The 26,693-nt window shown below is 28.7% G+C and overlaps 4 protein-coding genes across 6 annotated transcripts; 1 reads left to right on the top strand and 3 right to left on the bottom strand.

Annotated features, from left to right (window-relative positions):
- Positions 1 to 1,808: 1,808 nt before the first annotated feature.
- Positions 1,809 to 3,807, bottom strand: LOC108820751 (acetylserotonin O-methyltransferase). The gene is given in 4 exon segments (XM_056993329.1): positions 1,809 to 2,244; positions 2,246 to 2,314; positions 2,316 to 2,432; positions 2,953 to 3,807. Coding segments are annotated over 4 exon segments (1,188 nt in total). The 5' UTR covers positions 3,802 to 3,807; the 3' UTR covers positions 1,809 to 2,091.
- An 8,110-nt stretch (positions 3,808 to 11,917) lies between these two features.
- Positions 11,918 to 15,631, bottom strand: LOC108821379 (acetylserotonin O-methyltransferase-like). The gene is made up of 2 exons (XM_018594416.2): positions 14,852 to 15,631; positions 11,918 to 12,241 (listed from the first exon to the last, which is right to left on the bottom strand). The coding sequence occupies exons 1-2, from the start codon at positions 15,629 to 15,631 to the stop codon at positions 11,918 to 11,920; spliced, it is 1,104 nt and encodes a 367-aa protein (XP_018449918.1).
- A 355-nt stretch (positions 15,632 to 15,986) lies between these two features.
- Positions 15,987 to 17,585, bottom strand: LOC108839466 (uncharacterized). The gene is made up of 3 exons (XM_056991930.1): positions 17,036 to 17,585; positions 16,736 to 16,964; positions 15,987 to 16,651 (listed from the first exon to the last, which is right to left on the bottom strand). Exons 1-3 carry the CDS (start codon positions 17,576 to 17,578, stop codon positions 16,404 to 16,406), a joined length of 1,020 nt encoding a protein of 339 aa, XP_056847910.1. The 5' UTR covers positions 17,579 to 17,585; the 3' UTR covers positions 15,987 to 16,403.
- A 5,051-nt stretch (positions 17,586 to 22,636) lies between these two features.
- LOC108829643 (uncharacterized) lies at positions 22,637 to 24,053 on the top strand. Of its 3 annotated transcripts, none has more exons than XM_056991780.1 (5): positions 22,637 to 23,172; positions 23,256 to 23,346; positions 23,431 to 23,535; positions 23,629 to 23,685; positions 23,779 to 24,053. In XM_056991780.1, exons 2-5 carry the CDS (start codon positions 23,305 to 23,307, stop codon positions 23,854 to 23,856), a joined length of 282 nt encoding a protein of 93 aa, XP_056847760.1. In that variant the 5' UTR covers positions 22,637 to 23,172; positions 23,256 to 23,304; the 3' UTR covers positions 23,857 to 24,053. The 3 variants fall into 3 exon arrangements, with proteins under 3 accessions (XP_056847760.1, XP_018458765.1, XP_018458764.1); XM_018603263.2 differs by having other exon boundaries at positions 22,709 to 23,172; positions 23,620 to 23,685; XM_018603262.2 differs by having other exon boundaries at positions 22,710 to 23,172; positions 23,620 to 23,685; positions 23,795 to 24,053.
- Positions 24,054 to 26,693: the final 2,640 nt, after the last annotated feature.

Genomic DNA, 26,693 nt, shown 5'->3' with positions numbered 1-26,693 from the left:
ACAATTTGAAAATACAAATCTTCAAATAAAAATTCTGATAAAAACATATGTCTATGAATAGTAAAATTTCATTAAAAATTCACCAAATATAATATTTGCAAACTAAATATTTTAGAAAAACTAAAATTGATATAGACATATGTCTTTATAAATTATTTTATATTTTAAATGTTATTGTAAAAATAGAATATATCTGCACGGATGTGCGGATTGAAATCTAGTAAGAGGTAAACTCAAGTCTCGTTCAAATTATAAATACCAACTAGATTTTGACCCGCGCTTCGAAAGCGCGGGTATTATTTTTTACTTTTATGAAATATATTATTTGTTTGTAATTATTGAACATATTTATTTTAGTAAAATTTTCTTTATAATAAATTTGACACACATAGTGTCTCTGGTAAACTATGTGTTTCTCTGACTTTGTTTTATTCCCTCTCCAATCAACATATCGAAGCGCGGATATTATTTTTTACTTTTATAAAATATATTATTTGTTTGTAATTATTGAATGTATTTATCTTAGTAAAAATTTCTTTATAATAAATTTGACATATAGAGTGTCTCTGGTAAACTATGTATTTATTTGGCTTTATTTTATTCCTTCTCCAATCAACATATTTATTTGGCTTGTTGTTAAAATAAATGATTTTAGAACGCAACTGTTTACTTTGATATTTTGTTTAAACAATGTGACATATTTCTGTATTAATTGTGTTCAATTAAATATTTACATTGTAATTTAAATTTGTATACAAATCAACATATTTGTGTAGTTTTGTTATTAAAAAAATGATTTGAATCCAAATGTAAGTACTCTTATAGTGATTTTTTCAGTTCATATAATTTTTTAAAATATATTTATTTCAACTGAACCAATTAATATTTTGTTAAATTGGCCCGTGAAATATATTTTTATACATCGATATTCAAAAGATCTGGTAACTAACGATACTCAAAAGATCTGGACTGAATCAGGTTATATGGTTATTTTTGTTACAAATATCCGAACCCGTTTTAGATACATTGGTTATTTAGATATTTTTAGGTTCCTATACATCAGAACCGAATTCATCCAGATCTAGAATGATCCAACTCAAAATCCACACATAAGTTTATAATATTCAAGCGGAACTTGGTTACCAAAAAAAAAGGATACCCGAAAAAAACAACATGTATCTAAATAGACAGATAATGTTCATGTCTAAATGATTATATAAATTAATAAAAAACTGTTTTATGTGTTTTGCTAAATTAAGTGAAATAGAAAGAGTTTTTTTATCAAATAAAATAATTATATGGAGTGAAAATTAAGTGACAATAAATGTAGGACATTTTAAGTATTTTGATTTAAGTTATTATTTTATTCACAAAACATATTTTTGAACTATGTTTTTTGGTACGTAATTTTCCATCGATTGTAACTAAAATAAAAATATTTTAGTAAAATAAAATAAACCAAATGTTTAATCATATGTAAAACCTAATTATTTAGCATTTTTGATTTTATAATTGGCACAAAGTTAATATTGATTAACTAATAAATAAAAATATGCACTATTATTATTATGGTAATATAATTAATGATGTAATTTATTATTAAGGTAATATAATTAATTAAATTGTTAAACTAAGTGAAATATGGAAACACAATTAATAGATACTACTATTCAAGTTTCCAAACACTCCATTTTTTATAGCTATAACCAAACACACCAAATTTTTTTATTAATCTTATCCAAGTATCCAAACGCACCGAATTTGTACTTCACCTTTAATAAGATAGATTTCTTATGTAAACCCAAGTCTTGTTCAAATTATAAATACCAATTCTTATGCCAACAAACAAGAACCGAGAAACATAAAACGTAAACACATGACAAATCACACACGACTAGCAAAACAAACCATTAAACTTCTCACAAAAAAAAAAAGATTCCACACTCACTCTCACACTCACACTCACACTCACACCCACACTTACACTTAAGATGTAGATTTTCTTTCCACAGAACAATTTTCACAAATATTCTTGAGATTTCTCAAATGCTTTTTGTTGTTGAGCCCTTCCTCCAGCTTGCATTTGACTCTTTATCTCCTTCTTTTTAAAAAGGGATACGCAATGATAACCCACTGAACATCATCGATATCCCTAACCTCATATCGAGCAAAGCCAGCTTCTTTAATGATAAAGTCCCACTCTTTCAGAGTCCTTTCCTTACCTGAGCCTGTGTGAACCATCAATTATCATATCAAGTGCCAATCTCACATACTCTAATTTCTCATCTCTCTCTTCCATTATCATCGTTTTTTTTCTTTTCTCCGACTACAGGTTCCACTATTAATACTTTTCCAGTTTTTGGTGGGAGCGCTTCTTTACAGTTCTTCAATATTTTTATGCAGTCTTCGTCTCCCCAATCGTGTAACACGGACTGTAATTTATCACAAATTTTATTCTTAGAAGTCCATATAGTATCATTGTTATGATAATGTATTTTTTCCTTCAAAATAGTTAATAGTCCAAGCTTAAGATAAATAGTTTAAATGATATACATACCTCTCCGCTTAAGAAAGATATAGAGAACAACTTTAAAAGATATATAAAATAATATAATAATAATCAATTTTGTAATTTTATCCTCAGATGTATTTTCTTAAGTGTCCCATTTTAATTTCTCAAAAGTAGTTTCTAAATATAAAGAAACAAACTAGATACTGACCGCCCTTGGAAGGGCGGGTATATTTTTCATTTTGGTTTATTGTTTTTCCAGTTAGGTTGTTCTTGATAGTTTTTGTGTTAAAGGAGTAATTAATTTATAAAAGATTTAAAAGGCTAAAATAAAATGAGTCGAAGCACTAGTTAATGTAAGTTTTCTGGAAATCACTATAAATGATTTTAGTGAATACTAAAAATTAATCAAACAAATCAAAGATATATGTAATGAATCTAACCTTGATGAAAACAGCGTCGCATGCAGGAATGGAATCAAACATATCTCCTCCAACATTCTCAACATTATCCAAGACTTGAACAACTTCAACAACATGAGGAAGATCAAAGTTAATTCCTTTGATCCAAGGAAACTCCTTAACTAATATCTCCATCGTCTCTCCGGTACCACCTCCTACGTCCACCACCGTAGCCACGCCGTCAAATAAGCCGTGACAAGCTCTGGCTACAAGTGGCACCACGCGCCTTGCTTCACAAGCCATGCCCTCATTAAACAGTTCACTGTGGCGCGGATTGTCCTTTGCGAACGACCACAACTCCTTACCGTGCACTGCATCGAAAGGCCGAACCAAACCGTTGACCGGCGAAGAGATAGCTGAGCTCAGTTTCAACCATGGAGCGAGCATCTCTTGACTTGATTCAAGGAGAAGCATAGGAGCCATTGACTTGCCGTCACGTTTAGTGATCATCATACGGCGAGAGAGTGGAGTGTTAGTGTAGCCTGTGGAAAGACCATCTTTTGTGGGTACTTCTTTGAAGATTCCTTGGTGCACAAGAAACCTCATTATACGGTGGAGATGTGACGGAGAGGCGGAGATAGCGGAGGAGAGTTCGGCTAGAGTCATCGGCTGTGACAAAGAATGGTTTTCAAGGGCTTCTGGTACTTTAAGATCAATTGCACACCTTGCAGCTGCAATATCTGCAAACCCAAAGAGATATCTCCATATGTCTAGAGAAGCTTTAGCTTCTTCATCAACTAAGTTTCGTTTATTTTCTTCCATTTTCTTTACAATTCCCTTTTTCCGTGTGAAAGATTTTGTAAAGGTTAGTGACTGATATTGAAAAATCATGTTGGTTTTATAATTATTAACAAATGAGGATACACTAGTAATTTCGAAACATTGTTCTTATAATGATTATCAAATATATAATTATAAATCATTTTGTGCTGGTATATTATAAATCTTTTCTGCTGTCGGCCATTGTATTAAATTATTAATTTAGGCCAAATAGGGCTAAAAGGTACCCAATTGTTTGAAAACCAATCAAAGTACTCAATAGATACATTACCAACATTTTATTATGATATGTGTCACGAGAATCATTTTCAAAATCTTTTAAAAATAAATTAGTCCATCCAATCATATAGTATATTTTATTAAAATAATCATAGAACTAATTATATTAATATAAAAAATATTCTTCAAATTTTTTTAAATATAAGATATAGAGCTACCTAATTTGATCAATATATATATATATGATAATTAATTGTTTTAAATAATAAAGATTTGATAATAAGTTGTATATTTCTATCATTTTTTATATTATATTTTTCAAATAAATTAAACAATCACATTAACCATATAATAAAAATTTAGATTTTTCTATATATAATTAAGTTATATTTTGAAGACGACTATAAATTAATGAAACTGTTAAAAATTTCATTTTGAAAATTTTGTTATCAGTGGTTTAATATTTATATATAACAAGATACAAATATTCATAAAATTATAGTGAGTAGAAAGTCATAATTATTAAATACATATATTCTTTAAATTAAAATATATATTATATAAAATGCATAAATATTTAAATTTCAAAAATTTGTATTAACAAATACTAAGAATTAATATTTTATTTTAAATTTTTATATTTTAAAAATGATTATAAATTAATAAAAATATTAAAAGTAACATCTTGGCTAGAATTGTATTCATTCCCTTCTCTCCCTTACGATGCAGTCGAGTGATAGTCCATTGCCAATCTGGATTGATTCCATTGCAAACTAGTCATTTTGCAAGCCTTTCCCAGACAGTGTATGACCTTTCCCAGACAGTGTATGAGTATGGACATGCGAAGAAGAAATGGTCTCCTTGTCTTCATCTCGCTCTCCACAGAACCACGTCCCTGCACTATACCCCATTGCCTCATTCTGTCCTCTGTGGACAATCTGTTCTTAATGGATAACCATAAAAGAGAAACCGAGGGAAATCCTTGTGAGAAACAGACCACTTTACTCCATGGCACTCTGGTCTTTTAACTCGTAATTGGTCCCATGTTTTTTGAAGCTGAGAATATAGGCTGATAATCCTCGTCCAATGCTTCCACAGTATTATATCAGTACTATTTCCATGAAACTATAACCTTTTGAGCTATCTTTTCCTATGATTTTTCAATGTGGTTTCCTGATTGCATAAAAGAACAGAAATCAAAGTTAAATTATTTGCTCAATAAGAAATGTCAAACTCAGAAAAAAAAAAAGACAGGGCTTTAGTTCCGTCAAAACTTCATGGCGCCATCACGGTAATGCCTGGAGCTAAAAGTTTTGTCGTAATTCAGCTTTTGTTAATGCCTTAGAAGTCCTCGCCAAGCTCCATTATATTGTCATTGTCGTGAATGTGGCCACCTTATCACTATTGGATTCACCTAGTCCATGCTTTCAAGCCTCAACCGTCTCACTGTCCTTCTCAGCAAACATTATGTTCGCCGAAGATTCCGTAAGCTTAAGTGGTTTCAAAGCGGTTCATATATGTTTCAGTGCCAAATCAAGTCAAATAGGGCTTTATATCCTTATTCCAGAGGCCATCACGTTTCGATCGGCACTTTACAAGGCGCTAACCTTGGAGTTTTCTACACTCAAGGTTCTCTCCGACAGTTTTAACGCTCATAAGAGCTATCACCGGCAATCTCCAGTCAAAAGAAATCATCGGAATTGTGAAAGACATCCGTTCGATTTCCTCTAGTTTTGCAACAATTTCCTTTTATCATGTTTATGTTTTTCGCAAAAAGTTTTTCCAGCTCATTTCCCTTTGTAACGGATATCATGATTTGGGCCATCGTTTTGGACTCGTTTCTTCTTCTTAGTTTTCTAATGAAATATTCAGTGACAAAAAAAAGTAAAGATAAAGTATATATCTCAGTCTCACCAACCTCAAACATCTTCATAGTTTATCTCCAACAATGAGTTAACAATAGCTTCCTTCTCCATTCTTTCTTGCTGCACATAAACACATTTTTTGTTGTTATTGTTATCAGAAAATTATTCAACAAGTGCTAATCAGTGAGAGCTTAGCTCCTAATAGAGCAAACACAATCTCTTACTTCATACAGAACGATAAGATCTCTGGAGGTTTCATGTTCAAGACTTTGGTAATATGCGTCCTTGCATAATCAGAAAATGAGAACTGTCGAGTTAAGTTGCACTGAATGGAAAAGGTTATGAACTTGACTTGGTTAAGCAAGCTTCCAACTGGTCAAATACTTGTTCTTTCTACCAACAACAATCTTCAAAGCCAAAAGACACTAAGAAAGAAGAAAAGCTAATCAAGTTGAGACCTTTTTCACCAGTCTCATAACACAGTCTAATGGACCAAATAATTTTAAGCTTTACGTAGAGAGATTACCAAATAGTTTTAAGCTTTAGTAGAGAGATTACCTACTAGACCTTGATACTTCCAGGTTGTCATTGCTTGTAGACGAGCAGAACTAACAGAACAATCAAAATCACAATGAATATGAAAGTATACTTCAGCTAAGATTCGTAGTAAAGCATTCAGGAATGTCTGTATCTTAACACAAGAGCAATAGAGAGACTAAGAACCTAACAAAACACTCAAAATCACAATGAATATGAAACAGCTCGCTTATAATGCTGTCATTGTTCAGATAGAGATATTTGCGAATCCGAAATGAAAGTGAAATTAAAGAATCAGGATAAATCAAGCACCACACTATTTTAAACAAAAGCCGGTGCATCAACATCCTACCAAGACATATAACTCAAATAAGGAGTTCCGATTCAGAGGTAAAAGCCTAGGAGCACAAATTCGAAGGCTTACCTTCTCGAAATCCTGAGAAGCGACACCTGGGAGATAGAGAGTGAGTGACGTAAATTATAGTTGATAATAGGAAAAATGATTGCCAACTGCATTAAGTATTGGCGGTCGCATGACTAACCATGCAAACTAAACTAATGTATATTTAACCACACAAAGTACATATTATGCATGATATAATTTCTCAACTTTACGATGTTATATAGTTAATATCAGAGACCGTTTAAATTATGTAGTTGAATTATGTAGTTAATTTTATTCATCTAAAAACTATTGTGGATATCAAAGACCGTTTAAATTTATTGTTTCATCAATTAAAATTTGACCGATCCGAACATAATTCAACTAAAATTAGATATTTGATCCACATTTTCAAAGCATAAGAAACTTTTAACAAAATCTAATTTAAAAATCAATTATGTTTTATCATTTTTTATAAGTAGTGTTTCAACATTTTTTATTTTAGTGTATTTTAAAACCTATATAATTGTATTATGTTCATTTATATTAATATGAAAGTTATATATGTTATTATTGAATTTTGTTCTTTGAATTATTTAATCTGTTTTGCTATGAACTTTAAATGGACATCAAATAAGTTTTATAATAAAAAAATTATCAAATAAGTATTAAATCACACAATAATTCAAACAAGTTATAGACATTTTATTAAAATTTCATAACAAAACAGATTAAAATAACTAAAAAATAAAAGAAAAATATATTATATAAAGTTATATTTAATATAAATAAAATAATAATAATATAATAATTTTATTTCCAAATACACAAGAATAAAAATTTTTAGGTACACTAAAACAAAAAAAATGTTAGTTTTGTTAAAAATATTCTTACGCTTTTAAACACGGATCAAAATCTTATCTAAGTAAACAACCGTCAGACACGTCAATATTTTAATTGATGAAAAGAGAAATTTAAAACGGTCTCTGTCATACACTCATTTTTCCATGGATAAAATTAAACTTGTGGTCGTAAAAAAAAAATTAAACTTGTAATGTTAATTACATAACATCATAAAGGTGAGGGATTTGTCATGCATAGTATATATTTTGTGTAGCTAAATATACATTTGTTTAGTTGGCATGGTTAGCCATGTTATGATTATATTTTATGTAGTCAGCAATCATTTTTCCTTGATAATAATACGTGCCACTTGAAAAAAATATATGTTAACCACTGGACGCAATTATATATATATATATGATAACTGTTATAATTAGTTTTAATTATTTAATCAGTTATAATAATTGATTCTAAAGGAATTATATATTTAAATGTAATTTTAAAAATTATTTAATTAATAGTAAATTTATTAATAATTCTATAATTTTTTGTTCAATAATTAATTATTTACTTATTAATTAATATTCATATCACAAATCTGTTTACAATCTATTAAGATTTTCATAACAGAAATCAAATTTAAAATATTTTTGGATAATTTTTAATTCATACATCAAAATAAAAATATGAATTTGTCATTTGCAAAAATAAGAAAATATATCCTTGTTTTCTTCTTCGTCCTTCATTCATGTGAGTATAGTTTCTTCACTTGAAGAGTAAAGAACGTAACTTTCCAAATATATCATTTGAATATCAACACTCATCACACATTCATACTTTGAAACAGTAGCAGAGCCAGCGAAAAATTTCGTTGGAGGCAAAGAATAATTATAAAATAAATTATTATTAAATAATTAAATGATTTTATAAATATTTTTAAAACTATAAATCCATCATACATATGGTTTATATGTTAAAAATAAGTTTTATAAAAGTGTTGATTATAATATTTTTTAAAAAATTATAGAAGTGAGAATATGTTTTTTCATGGTATGACAAATACAAATTCATACGTTTAGATTGTAAAAGAAGTTTTCTATAATATAAAAGAAGTTACGAGACTTAAAAAGATGGAAGGAATAAATTAAAAAATTTGTTCACTCATTTTATGAATAAATAATCACTAAAGCAAACTATTATATTTTATCGCTATTGAGTATATTTACTTACTACTAATATGATATATATAGGTTTTTTATGTTTTGAAGCCATTTGAATGTTTTTAAATATGCAGATTTTCAGATGTGAGTTAGACTTTGTAAAACTTCTCAAAAGACTTTTGGAAGATTTTTGGAAGATTTATTGGGATGTATTTTATACTAAAAAACTTCTGCCTCACGAAGTTTTCAAAATCTTCTGTCCAAAATGGTAACAAATTTTTATTCTTTTTATATGTATTTTGTGTGTGTTTATATATTAGATTTTAAAAAATTATAGATTCAACTTAACATGACAGTTTTCTTTATTATTTAAGAATAAAATATTTTTGAAGTTTTCTATTTCTTTCAAAAAATATGAATGCTTTTGAATAGACATGATTTTTCAGATCTGAGTGAGACTTTGGAAGACTTCTCATAAGACTTTTAGAAAATTCTCAGAAGATTCTCGTTAAGATTTCTTGAAAAGTCTCCTAATGTATTTTATGGTAGAATACTTCCCACGAAGTATTCAGGAAGTCTTACAAAGTCTTTTGCCAAAGTGGTATAAATGGATGATGTCAAGTGGAAATCCTAACTTATCTATGTTGAGAAATGATATCTAGTTTAATATGTAATAGTTTTGTTTGTGTATGTGCACTATTTTATTTGTGAATTCTTTTGTAAACCTTAAGAGATGTTAATCAAAATAATTTGGTAAATATGTTCATGTTTTACAAAAGTACCTAACATTATTGAAATTATTGATACAATATATCAAGAAAGTTTTTTTAATCATTCTACCCACTCATAACAAAACACAACAACACAAAAACTTTGTGAAATTTACTAAAACTAAAAGATGAGACTTTTAAAGAAAATTTAGTCAAATTCTCTAAAGATCAAAATTAAATTTTAGATGAAATTTGAAAATTTAAACCTCATGGAATTTAAAAAGTGTATCTTATGATTTAAAACATATTAAACCACATGACTTGATATTCTTAAAGTTACTTTTTAATACTATTGAAAGTTAAAAAAACATACCTTAAAATTACTTAAAACTCTTGAAAATCTAACATAAAACTCTTCCCTAGAAGTCTTCTCTAGTAAACAGATTGGTTTTGAAATTGATAAAAATTCGGCAGATAATTGACTTTTTCTTAGACTTAAGTTCACATAAAATCTTATCATTGTCACAAAAAGTTTGCATATGTTATTTTTGCAATTGACTTTATCTGATTTTTTCATAGAAGATTTAGAAGTATTCTAACGGAAGACTTGCAAAACTAACCTAGTCAGACTTCTTACGATAGTGAGAAGACTTCATCTAACAGTAAAAGAAGACTTGCAGAGTAATCTTCTAGAAGTCTTCTCTAAGAACCACACAAAATCAATTGTAAAACTAACATATGCATTGACCAAAAGTCTTCTCGTTTGAGAAATCTTCTTCGCAAACAGATCTGAAAAAAATTCAAATATCATTTTTACATCCAGTGAAAATATTATTTAGCTTTTACATGCACACATAACTTTTTAATGGAAGTTACTCATTCGTTCTTGACCATGAATTTTAAATTTGAGTAACACTAATAAGCTTATTGTTTTTGAAATAAAAAAAGTTATGATTTTTGAATGAAATAAAATAAGATATCAAGTTGAAGAAATATTTTTTATTTGTGTAAAAAATGAGGATATGAAGATGAATATGTTGATTTTAGGTGCATTTAGAGGTTGAAACTGGTTGTTCATGGTGGATGGTTAGTGTTTTGATGATAATAGAATTGTTGTAAATAAATGAAGAAAATAAGGATGAATGAATAAAACACTCATTAATAAAAAACAAATAAATATGAAATTTTTCGTGAATAACTCGAACTTCTAGGATAAATATGGCAAATAAAAGTTTTAAAAACACATGGATCATTTTGTGTTTGACTTCAAATTTTGAGTTATGTTTAAAAAATTTCCAAGAGTAAAATGCTACCGAAAAATCTATGTGAGTAAGAGAATATCACATGGTGTATGTATAGTTACAAATCCAAATATATTTAATCTGCAAAAATATGTAAATTTAATCAATTAGTTTTAATACAACATATAAAAAGATGTATTTGTGACACATGTCACTCCCGAAATAATAATAAACTAAATAATCCGAGATAAAATAATAATACAAAATAGTAATGATATATGAATAATAAACTCCACGTCATATCATAAAAGTCAATACAATACCATAACGTCAAATCCGAAATATAGATAATAAGATAAATCCGAAATACGAAATAACATAAAAGATAAAAAAAAGTCCAAAGAAGGCCCAATAACGATAAAAGTGATAGAAACCCAAAACCCAAATATCAGCACCAATCCGAGAATCATTTCTGATTATCGGCCTCACCTAAAAGGAAAAAGAAGAGGGGTGAACAACAGAGAAATCGCTCAACAAGATATGGGATGCTAATCCGCAAAACCACTTACTTGAATAAATAGAACTCCCACTACAGAAACAAACACGGTGCCTATTACACCACACAGAACATATATGTCTAGTGCACCTAGACATGTACAACCAATGCGATGATAGTAACAGATACACTGTATTTTCTCATAAGGATATATGTATAACTCTACAGGTGTCGTAATACTGTAGTCCACTCTAAGCCTGGGTCTGGACTTTGACGGGTTTGAGTTTGCGGGCTGGATATTGAGTCATTACAGTATCTTTTGCCAATTCTGAGTATCTAGATAATGTCGGTTGTGGGTGGGAGTCTTTGTATGTCTTAATAACTAAAAGAGAATGTTTTTCCCTTTCTCAAATATTTAGAGAGAAAGCACTTCATTAGACTATAGTACCAATTCATATGCCAACAAACAATCAACGAGACAAATAGAAAAACATGTGAAAAATATGACAAACACAATACAACACGACTGGTAAAACAAACCATGAAAAATTCTCACAAAAAAAAAAACATTTTCATACAAGCACAATGATACACTTAGGTATAGATTTCCCCCACATGCTGCTAGTACCAAATTACACAATTATGTTTGATATTTCTCAAATGCTTTTTTTTTAGCTCTTCCTCAGCTTGCATTTGACTCTTTATCTCCATCTTCTAAGAGCGATAGGCAATGATGACACTTTGAACATCATCTATGTCCCTAACCTCATAGCGAGCAAAACCAGCTTCTTTAATGACAAAGTCCCATTCCTTTAAAGTTCTTTCTTTGCCTGTGCTTGTGTGAACCATCATCACCATATCAAGCGCTAATCTCACATACTCTAGTTTATCATCTCTTTCTTCCATTATCATCGTTTTTTTATTTCCTCCGAGCACGGATTCCACTATTAACACTTTTCCGGTCTTTGGTGGGAGCGCTTCCTTACAGTTTTTCAATATTTTTATGCAGTCTTCGTCTCCCCAATCGTGTAAAACCCACTGCCATCCTTTACCACAAATTTTATTTATATCAAAGTTCATTTATCATGATTTTTTTCTTTGTCAACCAGTTCATTTATCATGATTATTATTTGATAATATATATTTTCTTTGTCAAGTTAGTTAATATCTGGTTTTATAGTAATGTCCAAGTTCAAGAAAATTAGTTGATACATAACTAGATATACCTACTTCTCTACTAAGGCAAGATATTAGTATTAATAATTAGCCATTTTGTAATCTTATTCTCAAATGTGATTGATAATTGTGTTTTGCTTACGAACATATATTTGTAAGTAAATTTACACTGATAGTGTTGGAATTTCTTTTAGCTGATATTTTATGTTTTGCTTTCCTCATCGAGACTACGAAATTATTTAAAGTTCGAAAATAACACATGTTGTGTTCTTAAGAAGGTAATCATTGATATATAACATTTAATATACAAGTTCACGGTATTCTTACAGTTACAGACCTAAACAATGGTTTGTAAAAAATAAAGTTGGTTTATAGTTTTCTAATTTAGTGTTCCTTGATAGTTCTTAATACAACAACGTTTGTTAAATTAATAGATATATAAAAGAGTAAAAAGCAAAATACAAAAGAGCCAAGTGCCTAACAGATCATCGCATGGTGTAGTTACAAAAGTAAATAAAATTTTAGTGGTGAAAAGGTTATAAAATTCGTCAATTTTGTTTTAAGATAATATTAAACGATGCGTCTTTTGCCCCTTGGGAGTAGCTAGAGAAGCTTTAGGTGGGTGGGAGTCGTTGCTATCAATTGATTCACTAGTGGTCAGATCCTATAGCATATTTGAATAACGTGATGCATGTTTTTTGCTCTTTTTGCCGTTTGACATCAAAACCTTTTTTGTCAAATACAAAAATCGATAAAGTTTCTGTTTCTTAGAAGTTGTCTTACATTTTACATGTCCCCTATTATTGTTCCTTTTTTGTGTGTTTGAAGGGTAAATAAGTTATTATAGCGTTCTTAGAACGTCTTCAATTGTAACTTTCAAGTATCTAAATTACTAAAGATAAAATTAAAAATAAATAGAAAAGGAAAAGGATAAAAACAGGTTTCAAATAAAAAACCATTAGAAAAACTCTTTGCAATTATGTAACACATAAGCGATATGAATTTTTAAATTTTAACCGGTGGTGATGGTCTATTAACGTTTGAGGGAATTAAAAACCAATACGGTGAATCTGGGTTCAAATCTACTGGCCACACGAATATGAGCTATTACTTTCAACTCAATTGAATTGTCAGGAGAGAGTCTATCAATGGGATGTACTTCCATCTGAAGATTAAGTATGTGTTTTTAATAAATCCAAATTTAACCCTTTTTTAGCCAAAAAGAAAAAATTATGGGACCACATGGTTAGAATTGTTATTTTTAAGAAATTTAAAATAAAAATTATTTTTGAAAATCTTTTATGAGTATTTCTATCATTGGATATGCTCTTACAATTTTCAAATGTTATCATTAGAGGCTTTTTTTAAAAGTTGAATCTCTGATAATTATATTATCAACGTTAGACGCTTTCATCATCATCTATCTTATTTTTAATTAGATTTATTTTTATTATTTAAATATACATTAAACTTTTATCAATGAAGAAGCCAAACTTACAAGTTACAACTAAGAAACTGTAATTTATATTTTAGATTTTATCATCAAGCATACTATACTAACTGCCAACCCAGGCAGGGCAGTGAATCCACATATGAAACGTCGTATGCAAAATCATAACATAATCTGTGCAGCTTAGGAGATGATTGGTGATGACTGTGAGTGCTCCACACAGCCATAAATCTCTTTAAAGTAATAAAATCAAATCAATCAAGTTTTATTAAGAAAATTTAAAGTTATAGTCCAAAATCTTTAAAAAGAAATATATTGTTTCTAGAAATCAAATTTTCTACCGCTTTTATCAAGTACTTTGAAAAAATCTAAAGTAAAAAATCTAAAGCAACAGCAACAACCAATCAATTCCTTAATACGAGTCTTTTTAAATGATTTTCCAACATCTTACGTATACACTAAGAAGACAGTTTTGAAACCAAAAAAGAAGGAATGTTCGTTTTACATTTAGTCATTTCAGTTTTTGGTCAAGAAAAAAATGATTAGTTTCATTTATTCTTTCAAAAACTAGAAAGAAATATTTTTGGAAAATCACTTTAACTGATGTTACTAGAGTATGATTGGTTTTCTGTTATCACCTACAAACAAACGCAGTTTTTGCGGTTGATAACATTATTAGCATTTTGTAACAATAACAGAAAATGTAATAAATAGTTTAAAATATTTTTAAATCTCTTAAATTCAAAAACTAATTCCAATTATCGTTTATAGCTGTGGGAAAGTAAAATTCTTTTAAAAATAATATAAAAATAATAATAATTTTATTTTATAAAATTTTAAAACAAAAATATTTTCTATATTTTTTAAAAAGCCAATAGTATAATTTTTATAGATATAAATTTTTTATTTATTATAATGTTATGATTATTAAAAAATTATAATTATATAAAATGTAAATATTATTAATTTAAGTACTAATAATTAATCAAAATGATTAATGAAAATATGGGAATGAATCTAACCTTAATGAAAATAACGTCGCATGCAGGAACGGAGTCAAACATATCTCCCCCAAAATTCTCGACATTATCCATTTCTTGAACTACTTCAACAACATGAGGAAGATCAAAGTTGATTCCTTTGATCCAAGGAAACTCCTTTACCAATATCCCCATTGTCTCTCCGGTACCGCCTCCAACGTCCACCACCGTAGCCACGCCGTCAAATAAACCGTGACAAGCTCTGGCTACATGTGGCACCACACGCCTTGCATCACAAGCCATGGCCTCATTAATCAGTTCACTGTGACGCGGATTGTCCTTTGCGAACGACCACAACTCCTTACCATGCACCAAATCAAAAGGTGGAACCGAACCTTTAACCGGCGAAGAGACAACTGAGCTCATTTTCAACCATGGAGCGAGCATCTCTGGACTTGTCTCGAGGAGAAGCAAAGGAGCCAGCGACTTGCCGTCACGTTTTGTGATCATCATACGGCGAGAGAGGGTCGTGTTAGTGTAGCCTGTGGCAAGACCATCTTTTGTGGGGACTTCTTTGAAGAGTCCTTGGTGCACAAGAAACCTCATTATACGGTGGAGATGTGACGGAGAGGCGGAGGTGGCAGAAGAGAGTTCAGTTAGGGTCATCGGCTGGGACGAAGGATGGTTTTCAAGGGTTTCTGGTACTTTGAGATCAATTGCACACTTCGCAGCTGCCATATCTGCAAACCCAAAGAGATATCTCCATATGTCTAGGGAAGCTTTAGCTTCTTCATCAAGTAAGTTTCCTTTATTTTCTTCCATTTTGTTTACAACTCTCTTTTTTCTCTTAGGGGATGTATTGAATCATGGATTTTAAAACTCTGGGTGGATTTGAAAAAAAATGGAGTTTGAAGAGATTTGGACAAAATCTCAGTTATATGGTTGAGATTTTAAAAAAGGAAAAAAGATTTGGGTGTGATTTTTTCTTAAATTTCAGAGTAGTTGAGATCATTTGATCTTTAAATTTCAGAATGCTTTTCAAAGTCAAATTATTTTATAACGTGAGTAATCACTCTTTCCAACAACAGAGTAAAAAAAATGATATGAGAACAAAATATTCAAGAAACGTCAAAAAGTTCACTTGATTATTTTTCAATTCACTTTCAATTTACGAGTTCTAACAGCACACTGTTGACCAGATTCAAGAAAGCTCAAGAACTTATAAAAGCAAATATAAATATAATAGATCAAAATTGTTTATCAAAAACCCAAATTCATAAACAAAATCATGAAAGATAAATTTAAAAACAGAGTGGCAAAGAGAACTTCTAAAAGCAACGTAAACTATTGCTGCATCAAAATCCCATATGCATAGCATCTGCCCACATGGCTGCTGCTATATTAGCTCTCCAATTATTAGCATTCACTCTTTGTTGTTCTTGAGTGCCATTTTGAAGATCATCATCCATGTTCTCATCTTCACCTATATCTTGGGCGTCACTTTCATTACCATTAACGACGGCAATTTCTTCGGGAAACACGTCTGAACGACATTCTTTACGAAGATAATTATGTAAAACAACACATGCAAGAACTAACTCTGCTTGTGTTTTATACGGAAATGGTGGAGCAGATTTGAAGATGAGGAACCTTGACTTAAGATACCAAAAATTCTCTCAATCACATTTCGCAAGGATGAATGACGATGATTGAACAACTCATTTTGATTCACAGGATCTTTGCCTTGTCCCCTAAAATCTTGAAGATGATAGCGAGTACTTCGAAATGGGGCTAGGAAATTACGACGATTGGCGTATCCACAGTGGACCAAATAGAATTTTCCTGAAATCGTATAACATATACAAATAATTTTAAGAAAAATACAAAATAACATATCAATATTTTAATCATAAGAATAAGACATACCTTCTGGAACTTGTAATCTGTTAGAATTTCTTGTTAAAGCATCTTGTAATACTTTAGCATCATGAGCTGAACCTTCCCATCCACTAAGAACATATATAAATTCTAAATCAAAATTGCATGCAGCTAAAACATTTTGTGATACTTGTCCTTTTCGATTGCGGTAGCTAGATGAATCCTTTCCACTTATCATCGCAAGAATATGTGTTCCATCAATAGCTCCCACACAATCCTAATAAAATATAGAAGTATGTAAATTTTTTTGCGGGATTCAAAAATACATAAGAGAAGAACTACATGTACCTTAAAATAAGGATAGAATCGTGTGCAATCTCTTATCTTTGGGGGTGCTGTTGTTTCAGGTTTAGCCATGTAGCTCGGAGCAAGTGCATTTAACACTTTCAGAATTGTATGAAAACTCGTACTTATTGAGAATCGTGACCTCTTGAATCTATCTTGAGCCTGAATATACCTTGAATTTTGACCAACAATGAACAAAAAGATGGCCAGCATTTCTTCAACTGAAACATATCTTGTATCTTTTAATCCCATCTTTACACTTATAATAGAGCATAACTTCAAGAACACATCCGGATACATACGATATAGATGTCGAAAATGTTCAGGATCTTCAACCAATGCGTTTTGTATGTATTCATGTCCAAGTCTTGTAGTTGATCTTCTAACTTGACATTGTATCTGTGGAATACGTGAAGCGATATTGCGTACCTTCACGATGATTGAGAAGACCAGTAGGAGAATATCAACGTCTATCTTGAAATTTGATATCCTCTTTCTCTTTTTCTTAACTTGTATTTCTTCATTTGCATTAACAATACGAGCCATTGAAATCTCTGCAGAAAAACATAAATAACAAGTCATAAGAAATTGTTAGTTGGTGAACATGGTGTGAATAATGCTGGAGAAGAAATTACTCACGTAATACAAAGCGGTGGTGACGTACTTTAGCTAAAGAAGAAAGATATCAACAATATATATATATATAATATATATATTATATATATATATATATATATATATATATATATATCCAAAACAAAAATAAAATCAGTACTTGTGATTCTACCTTAACGGTATCGTAATGGTTTCTTTGCATCTTGGCAGTTCAAGACTATTTCACAAAGGAGAGACATAAAAGTCTCAAGGGCCATCATGGTCAAAAGGTCAACATCAAAGATTGCTGAAAGGGAAGCTGAGCGAGGTCATAGTTTTTGCATCTGAGAGATGTACAAAGATGAATTTGGTGGTGTAGATTCTGGTTTTGAGAGAGGCTCGTACAATTTGGGGGATTTGGATTATAGTTTTTTTTTCTGCTTAATTTTTTAATATTAATTCTGGCTCCTTCCAAATAACAGCTCTAGAGGTGTGATTTCTATAACAAAGATTTTTGACTCAGAAATGATCGAAAGCTTGCATCAAATCCTTTTTCTGGTTTTTTTTTTCAAAATTGGTTTCTTTTGAATAACAGTGGATTTGATTTGGTTTTTATAAATTGGTCATTGAATAACAGTGGATTGTAAGTTATTTCTGGTGACTTTACACAAATGTTATATTTAATAACACTGGATTTGAGAATTATTTTATAAATCACTGGCTGAATAACAGGGGATTTTGAAACAAAATCAGAACACTTTAAAATCCATGATTCATACATCCCCCTTAAAAAGATTTTTTAATGAGTGATTGATATTGAAGAATCATGTTGGTTTTATAGTTATTTGCAAATGAGGATACACTAGTAATTTCGAAACAATCCTCTATAAATTATTTATCTGAAAAATGATTTGTTATGTGACATCATCACCACATTGATTTTGAAAAAAAAGTTATGACATGTTATACTAACAGTGATGATATAGTTTGAAGTTAATTATGACTTTATAATTTTTATAATTTTTTAAATAATTTTTATTATATTCTGTACCTTTATATAATATTTTTAATTACTAACACTACTCTTCGATGTTTTATGCACCTTTTTAAATTTTGTATTTTTAGTTCTAATAGCATTAGTATCTACAAACTTTCGAAATATTATTTAGTTTTACTGATAAATATATACCTAAAAAATTCTCTTACTTCTATAGAATTTAGTTTAATATATTTAACCAAATAAACAGATAAAATCTTTTCAAAATTATATTACATTTTTCAAAGTTTTTGTGACAAAATAGCATTTAAGAAGAAAAATGACCAAAAATTACATTTAACGTATAAAAGATCCTTATATCATAGATATATAAATATAAATAAAAAAATTTATAGTTTCGAATTATATTTTTTCAATTTCAAAATTTTTTATAATTTTGGAATTTTTTTGGTATTTGTTTTTATTTTTGCAATTTTTTTGAATTCAAAAATGATTTTTTGAAATTATTTTAATCTTGTTTTCAGTTTTTATATTTACTTTTTAATTTTTAAATTTTAAAATTCAGTCCCAAAAATGCTTCTTAACTCTAAATCCTAAGTGTTAGATTAGTTAAACCTTAGAGGTATAAATGTATATTTACCTATTTAATTAAATATTTTGGTCATTTTTATCCTTAGAGGCTAGATTTTTGATAAAAAAAGTAAATTATCTTAAGGTATTTCTCTTATATATAATATATATATATATAATTTTAAATAAAAATTAGTTATTTATTTTAATTTTACATATAGTTAAACTAAAAATTAAAAAGAAATATTGTATGTAAATAATAAAATCCAAAATATATATAATTTAGATTTTTTTTTGGTCAAACAGATTTTAAATTCTTATGTATGCACATAATGCAGAAAAACATCTACTGTATAATGAATTTGGTTTTGAATGAAATAATAGGAAAATGACAATTTAGTTGCACATGTTGTACTGCTGCAAACATTATCATACAGCTTTTTCAATTTCCGAAAATTCATTTATTTGGATGTCTCCATATTGTCAATAACAATTTTTTGTTTTCTGTTCTCTGAAAAGGGAAGAAAGAACTGTAAGAGCTTTTGTCCACTATAAACTGAATTTTTAAAATAACTAATCCTAAAATACATTGAATTTTCTTCAATAAATCACTACACTTTCACTCTATTCTATGCACCACTTCAACAATACAGAAGCATTATCTTGTCAACTTTCGCTCCTCAAATTTTTGAGGTAATTTTAGTAGCATTTATTTAAATATGTATATTATATATGTTAATAACTGTAAATTGATATATTTTGTACTCTGTGTACATATCATTGTCAAATATATATATGTTTAATTACATATATATATGTAGATATGTAGTGTTATTATTTATATATGTATACAATAACGAAATGGAGGGAGATGTATTTTGTATATGCTAATGATGCTTTCATATTTTTAAAAAAATTGTAGTGGCATAATTATATGGTCAATAAATTAAGTGGTATGGCTTTAGTAGTGTAATATTTACTGTTACAACTCAGTTCACCATATACCATAGGAATGTATATTCATATATTTTATGTGTTACATATAAAATTAGACGAAGGTCTGCATCTTGTGCAAACTAGTATATATTCATCTATTTCTAATTTTAACATAATTCTTTGATTTTAATCTAAATTATTTAATTAATTTTAAATTTTAAACTATCAGAAATTTTTTTTTATTTTTTTATAACAACGAAACTTAGATAACTGCTTAGTATTTTGCAAAATTCTGTATTTATTCTATCGCTAAACAACACTTGTAAAAAAATTATCATCATAACTACTTAATAATTTTTAATTAGTATTTTGAAATAACATAAAAGATAAATTTACAAACTAAAACCATAGTTACGAATTATTAATGAAGCCCATGCAAGCAATTTCCGCTTCATCAAATAATAGTATAGATGATTGACTCCTTTTTTGATGATTCCTAGCTACTAACATTTGTTAGTTGTATCTACACAATTTTTTTCTTCACCGGAGTTTATAGTAACACCTATTAACAAAATCTACAATAATTAAAAAATATTTTTATTTATAAACTGTATAAACTAAAGAAAATAAATTATATATATTTAGTAAAAACTTGATTTTTAAATTATAACGGCAAAAGATTGTATTTTCTAAACTTATACCTTTTGATTAATAAACTGATGATGATGAAATTCATAAGTCATAACACTATACTAGATTTTGACCCGCACGCCCGTGCGGATGTATATTTCAAATATATATTACTATTTAGTTTTCATGTCAATATCAAAGATGGATTAAAAAAGTCAAATCTGAAGAACCGAACCGATCACGATCCGAAAGAGTAATACCAAACCCGAACCAAAATTGATTAAATATCCAAATTATTCAAAATTTCGATATTTAGACAACCGAAACAATAACCAATTCGAACCGAAGTATTTTAAATCAGAATGTATCCGAAAAAGATTATATACTTATATATATATATGTATATATATATATATTAAGTATTTTTTTAGTTTAATGTATATAAAAACATCCAGAATATATATGATATTTTTTAGGTTGGTTTAAATACTTGAAAATATATAAAAATAGTCAAACATAAATATCTAACATAGTGGAAGTACACTCAAAACACCAAAAATATTTAACATAATTATTGACTTTTGATCCAAAATTTAAACCAAACCAATTTATATGTTAAATTTAGGTATTCTGACATATGTTATTCAGATTTATATACAATATATTATTTTATTTATATACTTTAAGAAATCCAAAATATAATGAACTTTAAAAAATAATTTAAATGGGTTATCCAAACCCGAACTGAAACCGTAAAGATCCGAATATAATTCGAACTGAAATCTAGAAATATCTGAGTTTGGCTGAAATATTTGACCCCGGAAACCCAAAACCCAAACAGATCCGAAACGAACCCGAATGGATACCTGAACGCCCAACTCTAGTCATAATTCGAACTAAAATTTAGAAATATATCGATGGGCTGAAATCTTTGACCCCGGAAATGCGAAACTCAAACAGATCGGAAACGAATCGGAATGGATACCTGAACGTCCATCTCTAGTCACTATTATGTATCATATATATGTCATCATATAATTAATTGTATTGGTCCATCATATAAATAATCATATAATTAATAGTATTTTATATGTACCATCTTATAAATAATCATATATATTATATTCTTAAAGTTTAATGTAAAATATAAAAACCATAATTTAAGTTGGTATATGAAATTAATCTTTTTGTTGTATTTTTCTTATATATATTGAAAATATTTTTTAATAATGGTTATTAGAAAATATTTTAGTAAAAATAAAATTTTGAATATATGCATATTTTAAATCAATTTTTTATATAAATAAACTTTAAATTATTATTTTGATTTGAAATATGTATATAAAATTTAAATTATATTTTATGATTATTTTAGACAAAACAATGTTTTTAGGTAATTAGATTAGTCCATTTTGTATATTTTAAAACTGATATAATGGATTTCCAATTTTTATTAATAACATAAGCCATTGCTTTTTTCTTCTTGACATACTTTTATCCATGTTTTAAAATTTTAATTTTTTTCATTAGTTTTCTATGAATTATTATTAATTTTATGATTTTGTTTTTTGAAAATTGAAATCTTGAAATTTTTATATTTGACTAAACTAAATAAGGTAACAATAGTGTTTTTAAAAATTATTTTATATAATATACTATATTTGAGTTTGTGTTTTTATTTTCACCATAAAGAATTGTAAATATAGTGACATAATTTTAAATAAAAAAATTTAGAAAAAATATTGTTTAATTTATTGTAAAAATAATGGCTAAATGTTTAAATAAAAAGAAGTATTAAATAGAGAAAATGAATCAAATAGCACTAATCCAACTTTTTGTCCCCAAAATAGCACTCAGGGCCAAAAGTCACAAAAATAGGTTTCATTAAGTGTGTCATTTACCCTTATGCCCTCTCCTTTAATTCTTTTGATTGATTAAATTAAAAAAAAAAATTGAGATTCCCGATTTGAAATATCTTTGTCGTGTCTCCTTCTCTGCCGTCGTCGTCATCTCATCTCCGTCGTCGTCCTCGTCGTCTCCTCTCCGTCATCGTCGTCGTCGTCTCCTCTCCGTCGTCGTCGTCGTCGTCGTGACGGGGTCGCCGACATGTATCTAGACTTGTGTTCGGTGGGATGTTTGGTGCTGGAGATCTACACGGGCGTGCGTCTGTGGAAAGGTGTTCATCTCAATCTTAGCTACTCGTCTCCGTTGTGGTGAAGCTGTGTCTGTGGAATGTGTGAACATATGCAATCTAACGAAAGGAGACGGGAATGTAAGAAGTGATTGCAGTGTTCTCTCCTGTGCTTGGAAAGCTCCTAGAGCCTTAACTGGGTTTCTAGCTAGCACTGCTCATCCGCCTGTGTGTTCTTTGTATCTATGTGGCCGAATTGGAAGAAAGAGTAGAGTAAAATCTGTAAGTATTGTTTCTTCTTTTTGCTTTGTTTCAGTCTTCTAGTTATTCTTAAGGTTTTTTTATTTTGATTTGCCTCATTTCAGAAGCATGCTCGTTCTGAAAAACTAATGAAGGAATAAAAGCTTAGAACCAATGATGATGATGAAGTTGATGATCCAGAGAAGCCATCTCAGGGTTTTTTTGTGCATTTGACTATTTGAGAGCATGCCAACGAGTTCTTCTGATGAGTCCTAATAAAATTACCGGCTTTAATGTTAGGAGAAGCAGATAAAAGGGAACAGAAGATCACAAAGAAAGGATAAGAGATCACAAAAACAAGGAATGCTCAGAACCCAAGTGGATAACCCAGACACTCCATCTCAGGTTTGGGTTTTATTGAGAAAATGCAAACAAGTGCGTTTCACTTCTTCTTCAGATGAGAGTGCTTACCAAAACTCTTGAATGTAGGAGAAGCAGATAAAGGAAAACAGAAAATCACGAAGACAGGGTATGAGATCACAAAAACAGAAAAAGGTAAGAGTAGCTGGTTCATTTACTGTAACTTTGTGACCAATCCTTAGTCTCTCAAAAGCCTTACCGGTTCATTTTTATTATATGAACATCCAGGATTCGTCTATTACAGATGGAGGTAAAGCAGACGCGACGCCAGAATCTAGAAAGAAAATGCGTCAAACTAAGGATTGAGACTATTGTGTATCTCTCCTTTCAATATGAAAGATTCATTTTCATATTTTCTTGAGGAAAAATAGTAGGAGAGTGGGTTGGATATGCGTCAGTTTTTTACTTATCTACAAAATATTTTGCTTGTAACTGATATATGGTTTTGATTAATTCAGATTTGAGTTATATACAATTTTTGTGTGTTTCTTTTTTTTATGCAATTTGGATCTTGTCTAGACTTGATGTTATTACGTTCTTTTGAAACTCTTACTCTTTTATCTCCTGATTCCAATTAACTTTTGACTGAAACCTTCCAATGCATAACCAATTAATTTTTATGGAAGCCCTTCCTAAATATGTTACTTGCTTTCCTAAATATGATATATATGTAACCGAGACTAGTCTCTTACCTTTAAAAAAATTCTAGAAACTCATCCTGAATATTTTATATGCTATCATAAATATGTGATATGTATTTTTGTAAATATATACATTCAAGTTTCGGTTTTGAATAATATTTCATCGTAGTTTAGAGGCTAAATCACTATTCTTACTATATCCAGAATCCAATATGTTCTGCGTTCGTTTTCCTTTGGAATCCAAACATTTTTCATTTTTAACTAAATGTTAATTTTTCTGGAAGTCCTTCCTAAATATGTTACTTGCTTTCCTAAATATAACATATATGTAACCGAGACTAGTCTCTTACTTTTAAAAATTTTCTGGAAACCCATCCTGAATATTTTATATGCTATCATAAATATGTGATATGTATTTTTGTAAATATATACATTCAAGTTTCGGTTTTGAATAATATTTCATCGTAGTTTAGAGGCTAAATCACTATTCTTACTATATCCAGAATCCAATATGTTCTGCGTTCGTTTTCCTTTGGAATCCAAACATTTTTCATTTTTAACTAAATGTTAATTTTTCTGGAAGCCCTTCCTAAATATGTTACTTGTTTTCCTAAATATAACATATATGTAACCGAGACTAGTCTCTTACTTTTCAAAATTTTCTGGAAACCCATCCTGAATATTTTATATGCTATCATAAATATGTGATATGTATTTTTGTAAATACATACATTCAAGTTTCGGTTTTGAATAATATTTCATTGTAGTTTAGAGGCTAAATCACTATTTCTTACTATATCCAGAATCCAATATGTTCTGCGTTCGTTTTCCTTTGGAATCCAAAACATTTTTCATTTTTAACTAAATGTTAATTTTTCTGGAAGCACTTCCTAAATATGTTACTTGCTTTCCTAAATATAACATATATGTAACCGAGACTAGTCTTTTACTTTTCAAATTTCTGGAAACACATCCTAAATATTTTATATGCTATCATAAATATGTGATATGTATTTTTGTAAATATATACATTCAAGTTTCGGTTTTGAATAATATTTCATCGTAGTTTAGAGGCTAATCACTATTCTTACTATATCCAGAATCCAATATGTTCTGCGTTCGTTTTCTTTTGGAATCCAAACATTTTTCATTTTTAACTAAATGTTAATTTTTCTGGAAGCCCTTCCTAAATATGTTACTTGCTTTCCTAAATATAACATATATGTAATCGAGACTAGTCTCTTACTTTTCAAAATTTTCTGGAAACACATCCTGAATATTTTATATGCTATCATAAATATGTGATATGTATTTTACTTGTTATCCTAATATTTTTTTTTTAATTTTTAAACTTTCAGGAAGACTTTTCCTAAATATTTTACTTGCTATCTTAACATTTTATTTTAATTAAATATTAAATTTTCAAGAAGCACTTCCTAAATATTTTACTTGCTATTTTATTTTTAATTAAATATTATTATTTTTAAAGTCCTTCCTAAATATTTTACTTGCTATCTTAACATTTTATTTTAATTAAATATTAAATTTTCAAGAAGCATTTCACTTGCTATCCTAACATTTTATTTTAGTTAAAATATTAATTTTCAAGAAGCACTTTATAAATATTTTACTTGTTATCCTAACATTTTATTTTTAGTTAAATATTTAAATTTTCAGGAAGTTCTTCCTAAATATTTTTTTTTGCTATCCTAACATTTTTATTTTTTATAAACATTACATTTTCAGGAATCCCTTCCTAAATATTTTACTTGCTATCCTAACATTTTATTTTTTATTAAACATTACATTTTCAGGAATCCCTTCCTAAACAATTTACTTGCTATCCTAACATTTTCTTTTTAATTAAATATTAAATTTTCAGGAAAACTTTACTAAAACTTTTACTTGCTATCCTAACATTTATTCTTTTTAATTAAATATTAATTTTCAGGAATCCTTTCTAAATACTTTATTTGCTATCCTAACATTTTATTTTTTATTAAACATTACATTTTCAGGAAGCCCTTCCTAAATATTTTATTTGCTATCTTAACATTTTATTTTTTATTAACATTACATTTTCAGGAAGCTCTTCCTAAATATTTTACTTGTTATCCTAACATTTTCTCTTTAGTTAAATATTTTTGAAAATACTTCAAGTTATCCTATTTTAATGTTCTCTATTTGATATGTGTTCTCTATTTTTGTAACAATGAACTTTATTCGGTGATTATTATAGCTAGTGAATTTTTTTATAGATTTTGACTATATATAAATATTTTTTTGGAAGATTAAGTTCCAATTCAGGATAGCCATCCAGAACAAGAATTGTCTAACATTCCTTAGACGCTTTTTGATTCTCTTCAAAAACAGATTTTTCGAAAATAAATTTATATAATAAAACACTCATTTTTTTGGAAACCCATCCTGAAAAGGCTTTCTTTATAGAATTACTGAAAAAACTTTAGGATAGCCATCCAGAAAATCACACGAATGACATAT

This window comes from Raphanus sativus, chromosome 8 (genome assembly GCF_000801105.2).
Source record: "Raphanus sativus cultivar WK10039 chromosome 8, ASM80110v3, whole genome shotgun sequence".
NCBI classification, from domain to species: Eukaryota; Viridiplantae; Streptophyta; class Magnoliopsida; order Brassicales; family Brassicaceae; genus Raphanus; species Raphanus sativus.
This window is presented reverse-complemented; position numbering and strand designations above follow the sequence as displayed.

Bases quoted from the DNA above. Each gene is read 5' to 3' on its own strand.
- LOC108821379 (XM_018594416.2), bottom strand. From the start codon at position 15,631: ATGGAAGAAAATAAAGGAAACTTACTTGATGAAGAAGCTAAAGCTTCC. The intron at 12,242-14,851 runs GTTAGATTCATT...AAAGGATGGCAG, and splicing joins GCGACGTTATTTTCATTAAG to TGGGTTTTACACGATTGGGG.
- LOC108839466 (XM_056991930.1), bottom strand. From the start codon at position 17,578: ATGGCTCGTATTGTTAATGCAAATGAAGAAATACAAGTTAAGAAAAAG. The intron at 16,965-17,035 runs GTACATGTAGTT...ATATTTTATTAG, and splicing joins GATTCTATCCTTATTTTAAG to GATTGTGTGGGAGCTATTGA. The intron at 16,652-16,735 runs GTATGTCTTATT...ATACGATTTCAG, and splicing joins CAGATTACAAGTTCCAGAAG to GAAAATTCTATTTGGTCCAC.
- LOC108829643 (XM_018603262.2), top strand. From the start codon at position 23,305: ATGATGATGATGAAGTTGATGATCCAGAGAAGCCATCTCAGG. The intron at 23,347-23,430 runs GTTTTTTTGTGC...CTTTAATGTTAG, and splicing joins TCCAGAGAAGCCATCTCAGG to GAGAAGCAGATAAAAGGGAA. The intron at 23,686-23,794 runs GTAAGAGTAGCT...CGTCTATTACAG, and splicing joins GATCACAAAAACAGAAAAAG to ATGGAGGTAAAGCAGACGCG.